The sequence below is a fragment of the Poecilia reticulata genome, chromosome 1 (assembly GCF_904066995.2).
Source record: "Poecilia reticulata chromosome 1, P_reticulata-male-v2, whole genome shotgun sequence".
Classification (NCBI taxonomy): Eukaryota; Metazoa; Chordata; class Actinopteri; order Cyprinodontiformes; family Poeciliidae; genus Poecilia; species Poecilia reticulata.
In genome coordinates, this window is record NC_088830.1 from 11274413 (window position 1) to 11297717 (window position 23305).

General features: G+C 37.3%; 1 protein-coding gene across 1 annotated transcript in view; it reads right to left on the reverse strand.

The window, feature by feature from the left end:
• LOC103476998 (uncharacterized) overlaps positions 1 to 23305 on the reverse strand; it is a 51047-nt gene that overhangs the window by 21898 nt on the left and 5844 nt on the right. Inside the window, 32 exon segments of the mRNA XM_081612444.1 lie at positions 4254 to 4374; positions 4843 to 4984; positions 6823 to 6906; positions 6997 to 7089; positions 8072 to 8161; positions 8885 to 8987; positions 9990 to 10079; positions 10165 to 10255; positions 10523 to 10571; positions 10676 to 10757; positions 11727 to 11789; positions 12246 to 12401; positions 12501 to 12578; positions 13509 to 13594; positions 13685 to 13835; positions 13937 to 14029; positions 14139 to 14298; positions 14403 to 14478; positions 14636 to 14842; positions 15094 to 15183; positions 15262 to 15325; positions 15468 to 15611; positions 15613 to 15687; positions 15999 to 16138; positions 19379 to 19467; positions 19555 to 19669; positions 19775 to 19978; positions 21025 to 21093; positions 21570 to 21813; positions 22674 to 22681; positions 22788 to 22986; positions 23068 to 23259. Coding sequence (XP_081468570.1) covers positions 4254 to 4374; positions 4843 to 4984; positions 6823 to 6906; positions 6997 to 7089; positions 8072 to 8161; positions 8885 to 8987; positions 9990 to 10079; positions 10165 to 10255; positions 10523 to 10571; positions 10676 to 10757; positions 11727 to 11789; positions 12246 to 12401; positions 12501 to 12578; positions 13509 to 13594; positions 13685 to 13835; positions 13937 to 14029; positions 14139 to 14298; positions 14403 to 14478; positions 14636 to 14842; positions 15094 to 15183; positions 15262 to 15325; positions 15468 to 15611; positions 15613 to 15687; positions 15999 to 16138; positions 19379 to 19467; positions 19555 to 19669; positions 19775 to 19978; positions 21025 to 21093; positions 21570 to 21813; positions 22674 to 22681; positions 22788 to 22986; positions 23068 to 23259 — 3648 coding nt within the window.

A 23305-nucleotide genomic window follows, 5' to 3' on the forward strand; every position in this document is an offset into this window, starting at 1 on the left:
TTACCACAATTTTTGCAAAGGCCTGGAAGTTTGTTTGATCCGTTAGAGTCACAGATGTGGATGCGAATGTTGTGGTTTTGGTTGGATGGTTCATCACACGTATTTCAACATCCACATTTCGGTTCCGATTCACATTGTCCTGAATCTCAATGAAAATTCGTTCTTCTGTTCCGATTCTCAGCAGGTTGGGGGCAGACATCACATGTCTGAAAGAAGCAGCCGTAGTTTAGACGTCCATCACAGCAGTGTGAAAGAGGCTCTTTATCATCTGTGACTTGGGTTTTTACAATCCTGTAAGAGTTGTACTTAAGACTAGACAGACTTGTATGAGTAATAAAAATGTAATTAATATAACAGAAATTTCTTTGGAAAACACTATTATGAAAACATTCATTACAGCCTTAACAGTGCAACAATCTAACTGCTGTGTGCACTGGCAGCGTAGGGGAAACTTAACATAAAAAAAAAAAAAAAACATCTCCCCATGTTGTTGTGTAGTCGGCATTTCTGATCGTGACCTTGATCCAGTATTGATTAGATCAACAAAATGTTTTATCACTAGTCTGTATTCTGTCCTTTAAGTCTGGTGAAATTCATCTCTAAGTAAATACAAAACAAGATGTGCTCCAATTTTCTCATAGATTATTAACCAAAGTGCTGTATCTTGTCAGAAGATACAACTCAAACAAACCTTCTGACCCAATTTTAATTTTGACATCCTGTTACTGCGAGAAAATCAGGGACTAAAACATGTTAAAAGAGTGTTAATTGATGTTAAATGGTCTGTGTGAGGCAACGGCTAAAACTTAAAAAAATAATAAAAAAGTCTACAAAATTAAAACAAGAGTAAATGTTATCCATTCTGCGCAACAAAAAAAAACACCTTCAGTCTTTACCATTTCAGAAAGTTTTCAATAAATGCAAAACTGAGACATTCGCATCCTGAAAAACATTTTTATAATAAAAGTACCAACACAAGCAACTGGCAGAAACGCCACTATAAAAAAAAAAGAGTAAAAATAGCTTATATCCTATTTATTAAACTCTAAATATGCTTCGAATGCGACAACAAATGTTAGCCTGATGTGTTGGAGCAGCAGATGACTTATCATGATTAAAAACGAGACACCAACTCGACATAATAGACATACGTGTCATCTAAATTTACTGTTGAAAAGTGGTTAAATAGAAATATGTGAATATGAACGGGAGGCCTGCTTACGTCGGAGATCCAGCAGCTGGAGAGAAAAGAGAGAAAAACGCAAGGCAGGCGATCAGCCGGAGCTGGAGCCAATGCATCCTCCTGCCTGGTCCCATCCTGCTCCGAGTGGCTTCGCTCACTCTGTGGCTCCGTTAAAAACAGCTGCCATTGGTTCCTCCCATTTCTTCTGTCTCACCCACTTACACATTGGCAAGATTGTATATAAAAGCTGTGTTAAATTCAGTCCGGTGACTGCCATACCCTATGTGTTTTGATAAGTGTACATGAGACTGTTGTACTGTACAAAACGTATGTTGATAAAATGAGCAACATACTGGAATAAATGTTCAAGTCAAAGTCTTATGACGGGTAAATTATGAAGTCATGAAGCACCATCTTGTTGTAAGTTGTAACTTGAGGCCCGCTCCCCTCTACAGGTTTTTTGTGTAGTGGTGTGACTCAATTACAACATTTAATCAGGTTATTTGCACTTTCTGTAATTAATCAATAAATTGCAATTAATCTCATTTTAGCTGAAAACTCTACATTGCTAAAATAAGCAACAGTTTCAATTCAAAATCCACTTTTGCTGCAAAATTATTGAATAAATAGATACATGAGCACACCAAGGAAATTATTTATTTATACTATAGATTATTCTACCATCAGATTGGTGCAAAATGCTGTTATAGAAATTCAACTGTCAAGTGTTTCAGGAAACCCTGATCATTCATGTAGCTAAACGTGAACTGTGGTCGCTAACATTAGCGTGCGTGTATCCGAGGTTCGGTGGCGTGGAAGCCATTTTAAACTGGTCTGCGTTGCTGCAACATGTTTGGCATTTATTTGGTATTTTAGGCTTGAATAGCTCCTTTTATAGGCTAACTCCTTTTTGCACAGCTTGCACACAACCATAGTGCTTTCCAGAGTGCCATCAAATCATTTATTGAAACCAAAATCAACCCCCAGTGGGCCAAGAGAAGCAATTTTGTCGTCCATCAGTGTTTGCAGATGTCATTAGTGCTTAAGACACACAAAAAAATGCAATAACGGCCTCGGTCCTCTAGTCCAGTGTTTCCCAACCCTGGTCCTCATGGCACACTGACCTGCATGTTTTGGATGCTCCCCTGCATCATCAGCACACATTATTGCAATTGATGGCTGATTAACAGGGTTTTGCTGAATTGCAATCATCTGAATGGGGTGTGTTGAAGCAGGGGAACATCTAAAACATAAAAGGTCAGTGTGCCTTGAGGACCAGGGTTGGGAAACACTGCTCTAGTCAGTCACAGGTTTGAGTTGCAGTTCGTTTACATTTTCCCCCCACGTTTTCTCCCTCTCTCATTACCAACTTTAATATAGAGTTCTTGTCTCAAAGTTCCTTAAGAAAAAAAAATATTTTTTTGACATTACATCTTGTCTTTTTAAAAAAAAAAAAAAAAATCACTTTTCACCCTAATTTTCCACATAATTGAGATTCAGACTCATGTGCTGATTTACCCTTCTTTGCTCAGTCAATTCCTGGCAAAGAACCTCATCAACAAGCCTACTATAATTAAAGGAACAAAAAAACCCCCACAAAAAACATTTAAAGGTCCAATGTCCACCTTGCAGCTACTTAAATTGTAACTATAGCACACATCAACTTTTTTCACAGATAATAAGCTGTATAAATCGATCATGTTTTTCCAGTTTTCTTTTTTTTTTCAATTTGAAATCTGGACCCGGGGAGGAATCTGTCTGGTCTCTGCTCTGGCTGCAGGCTGCTTGCAGCAGGATGACCACATGAGTCTAACTGATTAGGAAGTAGGATGGGCTCATGGTAGCTGATCGCTCCATCAGAAAAGTTACTGCAGAGCTATTGATGCTCCAATAACAGAAAAACATTGCTAAATTTGTGGCATCTCAGTATTTATACCTTTTGCGTCATATTTGGCAATACTTTTAAATTGGATAATCATAAATTTGTTAATTAGGAAACATGAATCATCTTTTAATTGTATATAAACCTGTGTGAAACCAAAAGATCTGAGTACAAGAGAGCCGAGTAGGTTAACTCAGAGTATACGCTTTTTCCTCAGTTTGTTAATCCTGCTGGCTGAACCAAGGCCCTGGGGACACATTGCCAAACATCCACCCACTCAACGCAAACAGACTTACCTGCATGCACTCACCTACCCACGCAAACTCACACACATCCACCCACCCATGCACTCGTTGTACAAATATTTGAAGGTCATGCAACTGAATTTTCTACCAGTTTTACTGTAACATATGACTCTAAGGTGAATACCAAAGATGCAACACAACAAAGATTGAGGCCTCGTCACTGTGACTGTCTGGCTAATTTGTTGTGTTGTTGTGTCCGTTCACAAACCTAACCCTAACCCCCAGCAGCTGGTTCACACTTTTCAATCATCTTGACAGAAACACATCTTTTAGTTGGTCATTTATTCCAGTTATGCCATAATAGTACATCAGATATTTCAACAACATTCCAAGTCATTCATTTCCTTTCAAAGCATGCATACAAATGGGTGATGTAAGTCATTTCAATTTCAGATAAAAGCATGTTTCAAAATGCAACTTGTCTTTATTATTAACTGATGTCTTCATTTATTTACTTATAAACAATTACTATGGTTTATTCTGCCTATCAATGATCAATGTTGTCAGAAATGTTTCCTTGTAAATACAGTCAATCACAGTTTCAAGGCACACTACGTGATTAATTTGATATACAGTATAGCAGTTACCAAATATATTCAATTTAATGCTAGAGAAATCATGTTTTGACAAGTTGTGACAAATATTTCAAAACACATTTTCATTCTTGGCAAAGGAAAGGGCAACAGAGTGACATGGAAATCAACAGTTTGACACAAAACCAGAAATTAAGAAGCTTCCTTTACAAGGCATTTTATATGAAGTGCAGTAGCTGAAATCAACATTCTTACATTTCACAAGGGAAAATATCACAAAATTATATGTTATCTCAGAATATCAGAGTAGAATTATATTTACTGTATCATTTCGTCTGACATCCAAAGACTTGGAGCTGATCAACCAATTCTTCGAAGCCCAAGCAGGTAGGGCGGTATTTCTCCACCTGGCATTCTTCTGCACGGGGCCAGTACTCAATCCAGGTTTTCTCATCAAACACATACTGATATCTGAGCAGAGCAAAGCCAAAATTACACAGCCATTATCAGAAGAAAGGTTTATTACAGTAACTCAGCAAATGCAGTGAGACAGATTTCTAAGTAATATTGTCTTGTGCAAAAACAGAGCTTCAGGATTACCACATTTAAGCAAAATGTTTTGTTAATAGACAGCTTACTGTGCAAATCTTGCCTGTCTGGTAATTTTCAGAGAGATACATCATTATATTCCGTTTCTGAGCTGACTGTAACAGCATTAAATGCATCTGATAATTAAAAAGCATGTTTTTGGTCTGAACATACCAGCTTTATGACTCAGTTATTATCGGAAAACAATAAGTGTTTTCACTGTCTTCGTCCTTTTTCTTACTGTTGCTACTGAGTAAAAATAACTTTTCTTGACAGGTGAATTAGATCAATAAATGATATTTAAATTTGCATGGCCCAGGTTCACAGAGATATGCAAGGGAACAAACTCACTGTCGGTTTTGGTTGTCGATACGAATGTCTTTGGATGAGCCCATGATCAGGTAGGTTTGGCCTGGAGTCAGATCTAGAGCTGCTCTGCAGTGACGATAGCCGAGGAACTTACGAAGTTTACCTTCTGCCTGCTCATCTGTTCCTGCGGGTAAAATGATTGCCCAAGAAGACAATAGATGTTAAAAGTATAATCATGAAATGAATGGGAACTTGCTAAAATACAGATCTATTCTCCAGTCACTCCAACGATTGATTCTCAAAGTTGAATCCTATTTGCTTTACTAAGATTTTAAATACAAGTCCCAGATTTTAGCAGAAAAATCCATTTCCATTCATTTTATTGTCAAAATGGCCTCCAAACTGCTCTTTTTTAAAACTGTTAATATTACAGTACTTTATTCTGAGTGTTTAGATACGTTCACCATGTCTGCTTTAGATCTGGTCAGGATGTAAGAATGAGCTAAACTTTGGTAAACTTCCCTCTTCCATCTGTGCTTGTAACAGTTCAAATTGTTACACACTTGTCAGTGATTTCTTACTCTGACCGTACATATGCAAAGGTTTAGATGAATTTTTGTTTTCTTGCAGCTGCTTTTGAATTCAGATGAAAACACATGGATGTTATGTTTCCTAGTGTTGGAATTATTAGCTTAATTATCTGAGTTTGAAAACTAACCTTCTTTTAAAAACATAACACCATCAGTTGAATTAAAATAACTCAGTCTGTAGATTTTTTTTAGATTTTAAAACAATCTTGGTTTGTGTGCGAACTCATATCTGCAGGGCTAAATTATTGCCCTCAGCCTCTCTGTGACCCAAACTCTAAAAAAAGGAGGATAATAAATATGTCTTATTGATGCAAGGTTTCTCTCTGGGTATAGATAAAGACTGATTCTAACAAGCGGGGCTGCACAGTGGCGCAGTTGGTAGAGCTGTTGCCTTGCAGCAAGAATTCCCGGCCCCGGTCTTTCTGCATGGAGTTTGCATGTTCTCCCTATGCATGCGTGGGTTTTCTCCGGGTACTCCGGTTTCCTCCCACAGTCCAAAAACATGACTGTCAGGTTAAGTGGTCTCTCTAAATTGCCTCTAGGTGTGAGTGTGTGTGGTTGTGTGTCCTGTGTGTCTCTGTGTTGCCCTGCGACAGACTGGCGACCTGTCCAGGTGACCCCGCCTTTCGCCCGGAACGCTAGCTGGAGATAGGCACCAGCAACCCTCCCGACCCCACTGAGGGACAAGGGTGTAAGAAAATGGATGATGGATGGATGGATGGATTTCTAACGAGCAGTAAAATGGCTTGTCCCCAAGACAGTCGCTTGTAAATCTTCCTCCGCTAGAGGCACACCCCTGTTTTACATATAAGCTAATGGTTTTGAGTCATGTCTATGGTTAGGATAGCAGAGAGAGAGAGAAGGCGAGAGGGTTCCTGTAGACCCGGCCGGCGCCCTGCTTTGCAATTTTTCCTTTGTTCAAGCAGATTGTTTTTGGCAGGTAATTATGTGTGTTGATCGCTTTGTCTTTTCTACGATGCATTGTGTCAGTTTTATGTTCTGCAATGTTTATTAAATGTTTAATTGTATTTGAGCTGCGATGCTTTGTTTGGCTCATCTTTGTGTTGTAAATGGTTTCACTATTGCACAAGTGGATTCTGGACCTGGACGAGAATACAGAACGAGCAAGAAGGTTAAATAATATTTCATTTCTTAACACTGGAATTGTCAAGAAAAATGGGTCCTTGTTGTTCCAAATGTAAACCGCAGGAAAACAGTGATTAGTCATGATCTCCTTATTCAAAAGACACTTTAGTCAACAAAGAGAAGTGTAAATTACAAGTATTATTGTTATGAGTATGAAAGCACTTTGCGTGGCCAACAACTACATGAATCTAACACAATGTGAAGAAGAAACTATGTACAATACATGTTTAAGGACATTCTAAATATAATGAAAATGAACACACAAATATCATCTTCATTCACCTACCTTCCTTGATTACTTCCACTATTCGTACAGTATAAATGTCAGTGGACCAAGAATTAACAAAGTCTTCCACTCTTGCTTTATACACTGGGGAAAAAATGGGAAAACTGTTAGCTTAGCTTGAGCTGGTGCTCACTCACTCTTAACTCACGCAAACATTCATTCACTCACTCTTACCAAAGTCTATTTTGTGCATTAATGAAACTTCACAAGCCTTTGCAGTACGCTCATCATTGCCGATTTTCTCCTTTTTCTGCATGCTGCAGTTCTCTGGAAGAAAAAACCTAAAATTATCACACATCTTGAATGATAAAAACCCTTCAGTATTGCATAGGTATTTGCGTATCTGTTGTTCTTGATGCTTTCTGTTCATTGCAAGTTATATATTTGACACTTTTGAAAAAGCTTTAGCTAGTCTGAAATGATTAAGATTTAAAAGCCAGAGATCTTTCTGATAATAAGTGTGGGGCGCAAAAACCTTCATTATTTAGTTTTACATTTTGTAAGTAACCAGATATATACTTACACAGTTTGAAGAGACAGAGGCCAAGTTCAAGGCATCAGATTCGGCTATGATACAAAGTCAAGTTTCTTTTCATTTGTATTTGATATATAAAGCAGTTTTTCAACAACTTAAGGTAACAGTTATCTTGGTTTTGTCATTGCCAGCCACATTTAAATCTTAAAATATAATACATTCATATACTTCTAGTTTGGGCTAGGAAAGGCTTATGGATCACTCAATGTTTTTTGTTTTTTTTTAGGAATGTGTTGTCCTTTATTGTTCAAAACAAACAAATGATCTTTCCTGGGACAACAGGACATAAATAAACATCTTCCTTTATTTTTGACAAAATGTAAAATATAATAGATAAAAGTAGAAACATTTTATTTTTTTTATGGAAGTGTAGCTCCTAATCTATTGCATCTTTACTTTGAAGAAAGATAACCAGAAAAAACTGAAAGGATTCCTTTTCTTTTACGCACAAGAGAGACAATGTAGGAAATAAAAAATGTTTTTTATCAATATTGATTTTCTTGTTTTTTCCATTTATAAAATGCACTCTTGTTGAAACTTAGTCTCCATAAAAGATGTTTAAAGGGAATTTTGGTCATCAACCCTAACACCCTTCAAATAAACAGAATTACATTCAGATTTCTGTGTTTGTGATTTCTGACTGTCTGTTAATGTTGCTTTTCTGACTCGAACTAAAGAAACACAGGAGAATCTTTCGACATGCAGCTTGGTTACCTTCAGCACATGCACACTCTTGACCGCGACAAAGCTTCAGCAGCTCTCCAGTTTCCCGCCCAGGGCGGTAGAATTTCTTACAAGGTTTCCCTAAAAAAAAAAAGAAATCAAACACACATTGAGTTGTCAGCATGTTAAGACAATAATTAGACTGTCCTATAGTTAAATGATTGTTAGACTACAGTCATTACACTATATTTGGATAGGATGAGTTACATTTAATTTTCATTTGGGATAACTAAAATATTTCTGAGTTGAATATTCCTCTGGTCCCGTCCTGTGAGCAAATGAATAGTTTTGGAGAGGTCATGTTGAAGTTAAAATTTACCTGTATGACCAAGATTTATTTTTCTATCAAAAATATCCATATTTCTTAAATTTACGTTTCAGGTTATAAAGAAAAAAACAACAAAGAACATTTTGCACAATAATGAATCACTTTTTGTCTGAATGACAGAAGCTTCACACTGAACCTGTCTTACCTTTCATTTAAACTAAAAAGACAAATTATTATGCAAACATCATTGTGCCTCCAGAAAATTTCCATAGTTGGTGCCAGAGGGAGAGAAAAAAAAAACTTTAATAAAAAGTGAACATAAATGCAACAGCTAAATGACCCAACAGCTAAATGTTGGGTCATTTAGCTGTTAGGTCTTTGCTAACCCAAGAGCAACTTGTCATTGCTGTTGGGTTAGCAATGACAACGAGAAACTTAGCTAAGATATTATGATACTGAAACACAATTTAACTGCTGTTTAGAAAAGGCACACAGACATGAGTGTCTGCATATGTTTCTATGTCTTGGGGACTCACTGTCATAGTATTCATAGATAGACACAGCAGCTGGCTGCAACATGCCCACTTTGACCTCCTGATGGATCCTGAAAGAGATCATCTCCGGCTGTGTGTTAGAAACCTGTGGAGGATTTAGCCAACAAAGATAAAGCTGTGGAGTTAAATTCATGATAAATGCAAGAGGAATTAATATAACCATGTAGGATTTGCCCTTTTGTCCAACAAGAATCCCATTTTGGGCAATTAAGGTTTTGTTGAAAATTTCTCCTTAATGTGAGTCTCTTTTTGTCTCTTTTGAGTCTCTCCTTAAGTCTCTTTTTGAACTACTTTCAACAGACTCTACTGCAAACATCCTAAACTCTGTGCAGGCATCTTTATGAAAAGCTCTGTAAACTGGATAACAATGTTAGCAAAAACCTTTGAGCTACATTTGCCAAACTGGAAAATGTTGCTCATAATAGTTAAATGACAAATGACATATTTGACGTGAGGCAGACAGCTTCACATTTTTGGTTGCATGCTAAAAAATTTCCATATCACAACGATAAGGATTGGAGACACAGTACAGTACCGCACATTTGAATTAAATAATAATATCATTTTTATGCAATGCTGTGATATTCAGATGTTTTATCAAGTGAAATTTATCCATCTGAGTTCCTTGAGGTGGCTGTTAGTCTGCATAATTTATATATGTTTGTTGACCATTTGCTGGTACTCATAGATTAAGTATAAAGCATTGCCAACTATCATCCCCTAGTGGTCAGCCAGAAATTATAGAATAAAAAAAATCAACAAAAGTGACTTTCTGTCCTGATGCAGTGCAATTCTGTTAATTATACTCCCTGCATCCCAACACACATGCACAATGAAAAACAAGGGTGAATCGTAGCTGAAGCAAATATGTCATATGTGACAAGACTTGATGCCTTCTGGAATTGTTATTCTCTTCCTCAAGTTTATGCCCAGATAAAATGTGTTCTTTGGCATGTCAAGATTCAGGGAACCATAAGAAAGTGTGTGATAAATTAGGTGAGATTATAGACAACTAGTGCTAGTTCAATCTTCAAAATTTTGTTTAACCACTCTCTTATACAAAGTAAAAGACAAAAGTGTAACTTACCTTGTCGAGGTAAATGATCAGTGAGCCTTTATCTGTCAAAATTTTGTCAAACTCATACTTTGAAAAAAGCCGTGAGGGTCCTTTTGACATCTATACACACAAAGATTACATCATGAAAAGAAATAAATTAACTGTAAAATACCATGACTATGTTTGTGTGCATATAAGCTCATACTTTGTCCAGGTCTTCTTTATCAAAATTGAACCCAGTTGGCAAACCAATATCCAAAATAGACATTGTTGCATTGCGTTCTCTGCTCTTAAAGCTGCATAAGTGAAAAATAAAAACACACCACTTTAAACTTTTTTTCAGAAAAATAACATCTACGTCTCTGGATAGCATCCTGAAATGAACATGATTTTAAAAATCAAACAGCGTTCATTACTCTTGTACAAAAAAAATACAAATCCATCCAGGGACATTTTGAAAAAGTGCTTTTAGAGATAACAGACAACGAACAAATGCGACGTCAGAGTTTATGATATAAGCATGATTTTAACCCGGGTTAGCAACGGTTTCAGGTTCTACTCACAAAAATTCTAGCGTCAGCCTGTATGAGCTCTTCTCATCATTGCTCGGTTCTGAAAGAGTAAATATGGTGTACAGTAAATATTGATTTGCTCTCAAAACAATATAGACAACTCAAAACGCCCCAAAACCAGAAAATTAAGCGTAAATAATGTACCTGCTGTAAGCTCCACAGTCAGGTTGAACGTTGTGCAGTCATTTACATCTTCTTTAGGCATTGCATAATAGAATGATACCATCTATAGGACACATTATTTTTAAAATAAGTTTAGGTAAATGACAAATAAACAATTAATAAATATTGTCATTAGGTTACGTCTGTTTTCTTGACATGTTGTTATATATAGTTACCTATGTAATATATCATAAGCTTCAGAAGTCAAAAGCTCTTTAAAAGCAGAACAATATAAATGTTTCAGTATTTGAATAAATCCAAGTTAGTGAATTCCTCCATGGTTTTGATTCAGCAACAACAATATCCCGTGTGGTGATATGTTTTATCTCGGGCACTTTAAAACTGGTCGACTGGTGCGTGGGTGCATGTGTGTTTAGAAAATCAATTGAGTAAAATGTGGTGGCATTTCAAAGCCTTCAAGCAAAAATTGTTTACATATTCAGTTAGATGTGAATACAGTTGTATCTCAATAAAATGTTAAAAATAGAATATCACTGAAGATGTCATTTTTCACTAATTTAATCCGAATAATTAAACTCTGTATAGCATAACTTGGGACACTCACTGGCTACTTTCTGAGTTACAACGCTCTCATACAGAGTTGGACTTGTTTTTGCCTTCAAAACTGCCCCAGTTCCTCCTGACATAAATTCAACACAGTTTCAGAAGTATTACTCAGGTATTTTGGTTTGCGTTGAAACTAATCATGCATTTGCTGCTGATTTACATCCTACATTCCTTATGTGCCCTGTTGAATTAAGAACTAGAGAGCCTGCTGAAAAAGAGTGAACCCATTATCTTGTTCAAGAAAGCATAGTAATCAGGATATATGTATTCTGTGACCAAAAATGGGTGTGCATGGTCAGCTAGAGCTATTATTTGATTAAGGGGCAAAAAGTGTGCAAAGAAAATATCCCAGACACTAATAGAAGGTCAGATCTGTTTTCCTCTTAAAACGCCCTCTTATGCCGTCTACGTATTCAGAAGAACATTTGAATAATTAAAAATAGAACTGGACCAACTTCACGTTTACCTTTAAAGTAGCTTCCCCTGTTCCTGTGGCTGTAACTTTTACATTCTTGTTTATGCCTGGAAACTGTAAAATGGGCAAATAATAGTTAACATTAAATACATCCCATTGCAATGCTGGTAATCATTAAAACGTTTAGAAAGCAACGGCTTTATACTGAAATACATGTCATAACTGAAGATTTGGTTTTAGCTGCTGAAGCACAATTCATTGAATGACTGTTCACTGCTGAACTTCTTGTTTTTTCCATGTAACAAGCAAATGAATTGAGTCGAGCTGCCATTTTCAGGTGATACATAAACCATGCATTTACTAAACACCAAGAAATCCAAACACTCTTAGCGATCCTAAAAATCACAGAAGGGACATAATCTCATAGAAAGGGAGCAAATCAGTTGTGCAAAAACATATGTTTGTTTCAGTTCATTTTGTTTTACAATGTTGTCAAAAGGAATGGGCCAAGATTTCTCCCCAGCACTGTGATACACAAACATATACTTGAAAATATGAACATATTCCTACCTTGTCGGATTTTGTTGCATAATGACTTCCTTGGAAGAAATTATACTTGAGAAGATTTGTCCTGCCTGGTAAGGTAATGTCCACATTCAGATCATATTTAGGTTCTTCAGCGTTTGCCCAGTACTCTGCTACAGCCTGGTATACCATAATTGTGGCCTGGAGGATCAGGACCATGTTACCAACAGATGACCACCATGCTAACAAACCAGACTCAATACAGATATTTAAGTTGAATGGGGAAAACTTCAGTGTTACCTGCGTTGATCCATAGCCTCCTTCAGACTTTTGCTGTTGGCTGAGCCATCTTACGATAGGTTTTGCCTCTGTAAAGGACTTTGGATAAAAGACAAAAGACTTTAATGTTTTAAAATAAAAAAAAACCTCAGTGTCCTTCGATAACTTAAAATAACTCTATTTTACTGTATTGCATATTACAACCACTACATGACCGAAAGAGCGATGGCCTCAGTAATAAAGTTACTAAAGCTCTAGGGTCACACAGGAAGATAATAAGCAAATAGTTTTAGCAACTCAAGTTTATCACCCCCAGGCCCCACAAACAAAATTACTAACCAATAAATGAAAAAACTTAAATTGTCCACCTTTATAGAAATAAGGGTAGTTTTGTAACCTTTTAGCTTTAATTTGGTTATGGATTCTAAGTTTCTTTTATATTCTATGTATATAATGTATATATAATGTTTGTAATATTTTCATATTCATTCCTTTATAATCTCTGTATGTCTCCACAGAGTGGGAGAAACATGCTACAGTTTGATTATATAGCAGCCGTTCAACTGGGCGATGTAAGGTTGATGAAGAGTATGCTTATTAAAGGACAAACACTGTGTAATTCAGTGTACCAGTGTGGTTGTGAGTTTTTGGCTATCTTAGAGAGTCTGCCGCCTCTTCTTCTCCATTCAACACAAACCAAGCATTACAACTCCAGAGTTCACTCCTGTTTCTTGTTTCATAAACCAGTGGTCCCCAAACTTTTTCTCCTGCCCCCTCCGCCCCCGCCCCTGTTGTACTCTTCCAACCACTCAAACCCATCTCCTCCCCCCCAGCACATACAACGTTCAACATTTTGTTTTTGTTTCCTGCACCCCTGCAATGGCACGGCATCCCCCCACCTCTTGGGGGCACGCCCCACAGTTTGGCAACCTCTGTAATAAACCCCTCTCCTGAGTTTTCTCATGAGTCACGTCGGTCATAACTTTTCTGCAAACACTCTGGCGTATGTCACTGTAAAGATGTGCTCACCCTGTTGTTGACAAGGGCAAGGAGAGCATATGCAGTCGCTTCCAGTGTGTTTTCATGGGTTGTGGATGAAGGCCAGTGGGATTTGTCTATGAAAGAAATACCCAAAAAGCCCAAGTCATTACACCATACTTGATAAATAATTATCATGAAATAAGCAGATGCTTAGTCAGCACTACCTGGAGCAGCATACTGGTAGAGAATATCTTTGTTCAGCTTGTTTTCGTTCGCCAAAGCATATGATGTTATTGCAACAGCATAGGGGTTGGTTAGTTGGGGAAGATGTTGTTCCAGGTAAGTTACTGATTGGTAAATATAGTCATTCAGATGCTGCAAAAAAGATAGAATAAAATGTGATGTTGTACTTTTAGCCTTAGTTTCTTGATTGCATTGCCATATTGTGCTATAAATAATTGTGGTGAGGTACCTACTTGAATGTCAGAACATATTGATCGGGACTCTTGCATGGCAATCAGGCAAAAAGCCGTCATGGAGGCATGTGAATCTCTACCAGCCACATCACCCTACAGATGTGGACAAGTATAATATAGATATGCATTAATTTGATTGATTTCTCTGGTTTTTGCTTCAAACAAGATTTAAGGACTACTTTAACTAAATCAAAAAGCTTACAATCATTTCAAAATGAATCATATCTCCAACCTCCCTATATATTCCAGCAGGGTTCTTTGCTTTGACAATAAGAAATTGAATAGCCTCGCAGATGACATTTTTGTCCACTTCCACAAGACCACGGGCAATAGCAAAGACCTTGGCAACATAGGCAGTCAACCTAAAAAGTGTCAAGAACACAGCAGGTTTATTTTATATTCAAAACCAATAAGTACAAAACCAATAATTGCAAACATTTGTGAGTTATACAAACAGGTTCCTTACCAAGTGCCACTTGGACGATCAGGAAATACAGCAAATCCGCCATCGTTTTTACGGTAAGCAAATTCATTTTTGTAACCTGCATAAAAGAAAAATGTTAAATATTTGATGGCAGGTATTAAATCTTAATCAGCTATTAAATCTACAAAGTCACTCTTAGTGGGTAAGTGATGGCTCAAATGTCTGCATATTTCTTCATTCTGATGTTCACAGAAAGAAATAATTAATGAGCATACCAGTTTTGATGTGTTGGAGAGCTTCCGCTCGTTTCTGAAAGCCTACAGCTTCCCATTGGTTGGTTTTGTCTAGATACAACGTAGCAATGACCGGCAGGGTCATGGAGATCATGTTCTGCTCTCCACAGCCTCCAGGTGCTTTGATCAGTGTTCCCATGGATTTTCCACTAATAGCATTCTCCAATAGTGAACTCATCTGTTCCCGTCCTTTGTGAGCAGGAGAGGTACACAAACATTCTTAAATTATTTAGAAATAAAATAAAATTAAGCTGACCTGCCCTCCTAAAAGCAGTAAGCACACACTGCAGGTGGCTCAGACAAAGGTGGAGTATGAGCTTTGCAGGTAAACCAATAATAAAAATGTTTTGCTCATATTTCAATGTAAAAATACTGTTATCCCATGTGGATCACTTTGTGCTTAAATACTGTGTAAATACTTTCTGTTTACGGTGTCTTACCTGTGACAAAGATGTGTGTATTCAAAGGTGTGTCTGGAACGAGCTCTGTTTGAGAAATCCCACTATTTATAGTTTCGTCTTGTCTACCACCTAATAAAAGAAACATTTATTCAATTAGAGAAATGTGGTAGATTTTTTAAATTGCTCTCATTTTGAGGACACACTTACCAACACCTTTCTCAGCAGGGGCAAGTAGTACATTTTTAATGGATTTTTTCAATACACCTTTAGGCTGAAAAAATAGTAAAGTAATCCAAACAACAATGTGAATAAAAAACAAAAATCTTCAGAGACAGAACATCTTCATAATTTGAGAAAAACAGTTCTAATAAAGCATCCTAAACTCAGAAACCACATTAGTCTTTCTCACTTACCACAACCCGTAATTTTTTCTCAATTCCGTCTGAGAGGTTTATATCTGAATCCGTAACAGCTGCTTTAACCGTAATTTTGACTTCCCCTTCCTTCATTGGGATAATAATGAATGGCACAGCACGTGTAGTTTGGGCCCCAACTCTTAACTAGCTGCCGAAACCTTTGCCGCTTATAGGCTGCGCTACACACATCTTTTTCTTCAAGGAGGTCCACACGTACCTTAAAAGAGACAAGAAGAAGCCAATGATAAGAGAGAGGTCTCAAAAAATAGATACAATAAATAATAGATAATACAATAATAGAACAAAAGCAACAAAGATATAATGTTGTTTTCAGTCCAGTATATTGCAATTGCAATGGTTTTGTTGCTCATATTTTGTAAATAATCTTTGAAATAAACTAAGATTATCCTGTCAAATAGGTATTTTGATGACATATTTGATGTTCAGTTCATAAATTTTTTCACCGTGTCCTTTGTAGCACGGACTACAATAGAGGTGTTCAGGCTGTAAAGTTCAAGACATACTCACACTGACGGGATCATCATGGTAGTTATGTAAAATTGCTTTAATTTCAAGTTGTTCTCCATGGACAGCAGAGTACGGTAGCCTGAGGTCAATGAAGAAAGGTTTTTTAACAATGACCTCTAATGGCTCTGCCACACAGATACCTTAAAAACAGAAGGGAGGACAAATTTGGAAAAAACTGATAAAAACAATATATGAATGGAAAATTGTACAGCAACCTGTACTGAAGAATTAATTTAGCACATGAATAAAATATTTAGTTAAAGCTTCATTATGCAACTTTTATAACAACTATGTTTTTTTTTCTTTTCATATTTATTACATATCTCACTATGTCGTGACAGGATGGTATGAGAAAGATAATCTGTGAATAATAATAATAAAAAAGAAAATCAAGCTTCTCATCCTCCCAGTGGTCCTGCAGCCATCTGCAGAGATGCACTGCTCCTGGTCAGAAACAACCAGAAGCCAGGAGGAGTCTCTTAGAGCTTTCAATTCATGCAAATTGTGTATTTGCTGCTTAATGTGCCAATGGCAAAGAAAAACTTATAATTACAGGAAAACTGTTAATCCACCATCATCAGTGGCCATGCTAACTAGCCTGAGCAGTCAGGCTCTGTTGAGGTGAGCCAGCAGTAGCGTAGCAGAGAGCAAGGGGGGGGGGGGACACACCAGGATGATTGACAGCGGTAAGACCCTCCTCATGGCAATAATTAGCTGTTTCTGACATAACAGTGTATTTGGCAGAGGAGTGCAATTTTTTCAGATTATCTGTCTCATACTTTGTTGTCACAACATAGTGAAACATGTTAAAATGCTTTTTACTAAAAGTTACATACTATTGCTGTAAGTGGTAAGCCTTAACTGCTTTAAAAGCTTTAGTAGATTCCAGCTGTGTGTTAATGTATTAGCATTGCCTATGTGTTTTTTTGACCATTTTTTTCCATCCCTTTTTTATGGAGCCTCAAGTGTCGAACCTGTGTAGGGTTTTATAATTTCCATCCATCCATCCATTTTCTTACACCCTTGTCCCTTAGTGGGGTTGGAAGGGGTGCTGATGCCTATCTCCAGCTAACGTTTCGGGCGAGAGGCAGGGTCACCCTGGACAGGTCGCCAGTCTGTCGCAGGGCAACACAGAGACACACAGGACAAACAAGCATGCACTCACACCTAGGGGCAATTTGGAGAGGCCAATTAACCTGACAGTCATGTTTTTGGACTGTGGGAGGAAACCGGCAGTGGTGGAGAAAGTATTCAAAAAATTTACTTAAGTAAAAGTACAAATACACAGTCAAAAATGTACTTAAGTAAAAGTCAAAGTACCACATTAACATTTTACTTAAGTAAAAGTAAAAAAGTCCTGGCTTTTAAAAATACTTAAGTATTAAAAGTAAAAGTACTCGCTGAATGCATTACCTAATCGCTAATATCATAAAGTGTGCCGATCGCATTTAATTTTAATACATCAGAAATGTGCCATTTTAATTAACACTACCACAGATTAAACATGTTCTTATTGTGTTTATTCTCTGTAACAGTTTAGTCTTAGATATGTGATTCTATGAATCATAATTTCAGGGATGGAAACATTTTGTCTCCTGTCCTAACATAGCATGAACTTCATTAGTCACATTTATTTAGAAAGAAATCTAACTGAAAGGGGATGTAAAGAAGGTGCGGGCGGGGTGGAGGACATGCAACCAAGGAGCCATGCAGCAGAGTTGTAGTCAAGACCACCGAACCCAAGACCAGCGCCCCGCGCTAAATGACACAATAACATTAAGTTTACCTATCAAAATTGGTTTTCAGATTGATCTGAAAGATCCACATTCCCATAAAAACACCTAGATATTAAAGCTGAAATATATTTAACCAGTATCAATTAAAACTCACTTCATTCTGTTTTGCTTTCATCGCTGTGCTACAATCAGTGGAGGTCTCCTGCTATCCCTAGAAAACTAACGCCCTGGGCGGTTGCCCATATTGCATATGTCAGAAACCACAACTGAAACATCGCAATTAACGGTAAATAACGTTCAACTATGAACACTGTCCAACATTCAACTTTTACTTATTCAGCGATTAAATGAATGTCTACCGCACACTGTGTACCGCAGTGTACACAAGAACAAAGAACGGCTCTCAGTGAGGCGTGAGGCTTCAGTCCTTAGGACTTAGTAAAGATCCGTCCAGAAGAATCGGATCGTTCCTGAATGTCATATCACTATATTGCAGACTTTGGTCACAGCGTTGTCCCATAAATGCGACACCTCAGTCAACACCTCCACACAATACTTCAGTGCATGAGTGACGACTTTTTTTCATCAGATGCAACATGTGTCTCAGTACAGCTAGCTTTGCTAGCACAGATCTTACCTTTCTTTAAGCTTTCCTTCCAAGTGACGCTAAAAGTTGGACAAAGTCCCCACCGTCTGTGAAAGCGAAGCGCTGCTGATTTTACATGTCGCCATATCAATTTATGCAGCGCTATTATATTATAGACAAACATCTCCTCCCGCTCAGAGGAAACCACTGCGCATGTCTGGAGCTCCGCGTGCGAGTAAAGGTGGAGCCGATGGGTGACAACAGACAGTAAGTCACGTTATTGCTCGGATTTTACGGCGCCACCTTAAGTCCTTGAACGTCACATTTTAACGGAAGAAAGGAGCAACGCGACTTGGATGTAACGAGTAACGCGACAGTTTTGTAGAAATGTAGTGAAGTAGAAAGTACAGATACTTACTGTAAAATGTAGTGGAGTAAAAGTAGAAAGTCCCCATTATTAAATCTACTTAAGTAAAGTACAGATACACGAAAACTGTACTTAAGTACAGTAACGAAGTACTTGTACTTCGTTACTTTCCACCACTGGAAACCGGAGTACCTGGAGAAAACCCACGCATGCACAGGAAGAACATGCAAACTCCATGCAGAAAGACCGGGGCCGGGCATCGAACCCAGAACCTTCTTGCTGCAAGGCAACAGCTCTACCAACTGTGCAGCCTGGGTTTTATAATTTCCTACGCAAAAACAAATTTGTATCTAAACTTTTTAAGGCTCAAACGTGAATTTGGTTCTATGCTGACCACAGAATTATTCCACAGAACAACATGCACATTGAAATTGGTATTAAAATATTCAAACTGATTTAAAGTAAATTAAGGACAGATTAAATGTGGAGATTTACAGCATCCAGTGATAAGAATGAAACATCTAGAATTTGGCTTGTTTTGTTAATATTGAACCTGGCTGAAACAAACAGATTAACGAAATTGATCAAATCCAGTTCAGTCATATAAAATATTTAAATGTACTAAGGTTCTGACAAAAAAAGCAAAAAATAAATATATATACATTGAAAAAAAAACAGCTCAGGTCCTCACCGTGAGTTTTTGACAAACTAATTCCAGTCAGCTGCCATGTGGTGATAGAGTCAGGCAATGCATATTTTTTCTGAAAGACTCTGCTGCCACTGGAATAAAAACACATAAATCCCTTTAATAAATGTTGATGTGGATCTTTTCTGTTCTTGCGTATGGTTTTTTGGTGGTTCTCTCACCAGTTTGGATCTTCCCCAGGGCATTCAGGTAATGTGAGATCATACCAAAGCCAGCTTTCAGGGAACTTGCTCCGTGTTGTTATTTTGTTACTCATGTAATAATCATCCACCTCACCTAATCACAAAAATAAGCACTGGTAAAATGGTTGTTGAGAGGCTGTGGGCATAATATAACAATATTACGACTAAAACAAACCCACCCAAACCCTTTCCCACTTACTGCGGGCCAAATGAAGTATTTCTTCTCTTCGCTTAGCTTGCTCTTTTTGTATCTCATTACAACAGTGCAAGAAAGCTGTAACACAATCTGGGCCGTCCAAAATGTAATTGCTCCGCCTCTCACATGTGTATGCAACAGGGATGTCTTTCATACCATCCAGACAGCACTCTCTTTTCAACTTTTCAGTTTCATTATATGTGTTTACTGTTGGGAAAGTGAGATTTAGTGGGAAGAAAATATGGAGAAAACATAATAAAATGTACAAAACAAAACAATGAAACACAACAATACACAAAAAATGCTTCATGTTTTTCATGATAACAGGACAATCAATGTGCACCATAATTTAGATAAGATCAAACTTTAATCAGATGTTCACAAATGAGACAAAAATCTACTGGGTCTGACTCTCATTTCTTCTACTAATTAATCGTCTGATCCATCATCCCAAATAGAAACTAAATCAGATACACTAATGCATTATGTCATCATAGATGAGACATTGCGTAAAGTGACATCCAAAACGATCCAAAGCACTGGCAAGTTTAAAATTGTAATTGAAAAAGGGAAATATATATTTTAAAAGGTTACAAAAGATGTAAATGGAGAATAAAATTTGCAAAAGATAACTTGAAATTTTAAGCGATCGATTTATCTTTCGAAAGGAAGACAGTTAGTTAGGTAGGTAAGTATGGATGTGGTTGGGTTGAGGAACTTAGGTTTTGCCCAGGCAGACATTGGAGGTTTGCGGTTTGGAGACTGGTTGCCCTGCTGGGGCTCGCATGGCACCTACAATCCTGGCTGGTACTGCCAGTCTCTGTGTCTTAAGCTTTTGTCAGAAGGATTGCTTTGGTTGGCTAACCCAGATCCCCCCAGACTACCCGGAGTGTTGGTCACTCTGTTGTGAGTCCCAATCCCCTCTTGACCAGGAACAAGGAGGCACCAGTTGTGGACCGCCCTGGGGGACTCCCACTCTCCTGCCTAACACGTAACACCACAAATCAGTATGGTCTTGATGAGTGGGACAATGGACCTTGCAGGCATGGCAGAAGCACCATGCACCATCCGGTCCTCAATAAAAGTCTTCATGTCTACAAATTCGATGAGGAAGTTGTTGCCGTTATCTGTGTAGTTTCAAAATTTTATACTTTTTTCTTCTGTTTGTCTATTATTTAAAACCGAAAAAAAACATATGCATAGCATAATTTCAGTAGACCTGAAATGAGGAGGGAATAATAGCTACAACTTACCCAACTCGTTTATGACTTCTGAAATGGTGGTAGCTCGTTTCTGCCGGTGATGAGACTCACATTTGAAATCTGTAATTGCAAAATAAAATTTGCTGTTAAACAAAAAAAAGGACAAAACTATTCTGCACAGTGTATGCAATATAATACATTGAAAACAAGGATTTAGTAATAAAGCATCTCTAAAACTACATCTTGTTATGCGTATGACTTATCTAACATTGCCATTTGCCTAAGCACAGTTGTTCTAAAGCTGCTTGCGAATTATTTTCAACACATTGATTTTAAAAATCTTCTCATTTTAACAGTTGAAACACTGCTTTTAGAAAATAAAAGCTTTTTTTTTTTTTTTAGATGTTATGCTGTTAATAGCTCCTTTAAGTGCTTCAACTATGAGAGAAACAGCTATATAAAGTCTGAGTCTGTAGTAAAAAATAAAAACATGAGCACATATATAAAGGAAGGGAGACCGGGGAACAAAATAAGCTTGTTGCCAACTTGGATTTTTAGTTTCTACTCTAACACCTTAGGACCATGATGACACCTACCTGTTCTGTAGGGTGTCTCAAAAGCTGTGTTGGTCTTAAACAACAGTCCAGCATCATAGAACACATTCCTGCTATTGTTCCCACCACCTGGACTGCAGCCTGTGTCGTACTGCTCAACCACATCCCAAATCTGAGCAAAGGAGAAGTTATTCAAATATTGAAAATATTTACACTTAATGATTTTGCAACATGTTTGGCTGTTAGCCCTGTGATGATACCCTTTTATTAAACAAGCCAGCTTCTTCTATACATTTTCAAAAACCAAATTTAAAGTGTCTTTAGGATCGATGTTTCTTAGGAACACCAAGTTGTGACCCTGTTTTTCTTCACAAAGCTGTTGATTTGTGAAGTTGACCATTTTAGACTAGTCTATAAAAGCATGTAGTTGGTTATAATAAGAAATGATTTAAGTTTAACTGTTTCATTATTGGGTTTTACAGTACATGTACTGTAAAACCCTACTTTATGGAGCAATGTACAGACCACACACTGAGTAGCTTCTGTAATGTGCTGTTTTCTGTGAGGTTGTTTAACATCTTTGCAAAAATAAATATGTTGCATTGGAGACGAGTTGGCCCATCATTTTCAGCAGAGAAAAATCACTATTCCATACTTCTACTTACCTATTTCCATAATACATCATTGTTATATGAACTTTACATTTTCCATAAATTCCATTTGAAAGTTAAATCTACATATGTTTCTGGATATTATATATATATATATATATATATATATATATATATATATATATATATATATATATATATATATATATATATATATATATGTGTGTGTGTGTGTGTGTGTACAGGTTTTTCTTTTTACTATCTCAAGGTTCCATGTGAAGTTAAAAATGAACCATCTCTGCATAATCTATTTCTCTGTGGCGAATTGCTATGGATTTGAAACCACTTGTGGCCAATTTTCATATTTGAATGATATTGTGATAATAAAAGTATTTGCCAACTATGGTCCTGAAAACACACTGTCCTGCATGTTTTATGTGTGTCCTTGCTTCAGCCCGGCTGATTTCAATTGATGGCATTTGCAATGATCTGAATCAGGTGCATTAAAGGAGGGAGACGTCTAAAACATGCAGGCCAGTGTCCCTTGAGGACCAGGGTTGGGAAATACTGTGTCTATACAAACTTATAGAATCATATTGAGTGTTATTTTCTTCTTTTTTAAAGCACATGCAAAGGAAAGAAATCTAACATGTTAAACTTGGAAAAAAAAGAATGAAAGAAAAAGAAATTGCCTTTTTCTGTGTCAGACGGTACTTGTTGTTTAGAATATAGACCCCTTTGTCGACTGCAACCAGACCCACTTTTGCCCCTGGATCTCCTGTGACTTTAAGCTCAAGCATGCCTTTTTCTCGAGGCAAGTATGATTTCTTGTTTGAGATTAACGTCAACTAAAAAAGAAAGAGAAAAATCCATTAGAGATGTGATTCATTAAATCCTGAAATGTACTTGCAATGTAACATTTTTCTCACCGATCCCATGCAGGTGTCTTCCACATCCACCCAAACAGAGTCAGACACCACTTCTGACTCTGTTGGATGGAAGTAGGCAACGAGGCGAAAGGATGGCAGCATTTCTTTGGTAATTGGAAGTATCACGGTGACCAGTTTATTACCTTCTTTCCTGTATCGTTTATACTGGACCAACTGGCCTCTGCTGAAGACCTGTGGGAAGGGTTAGCTTTACTATGCAACAAAGGGAATCAGACTC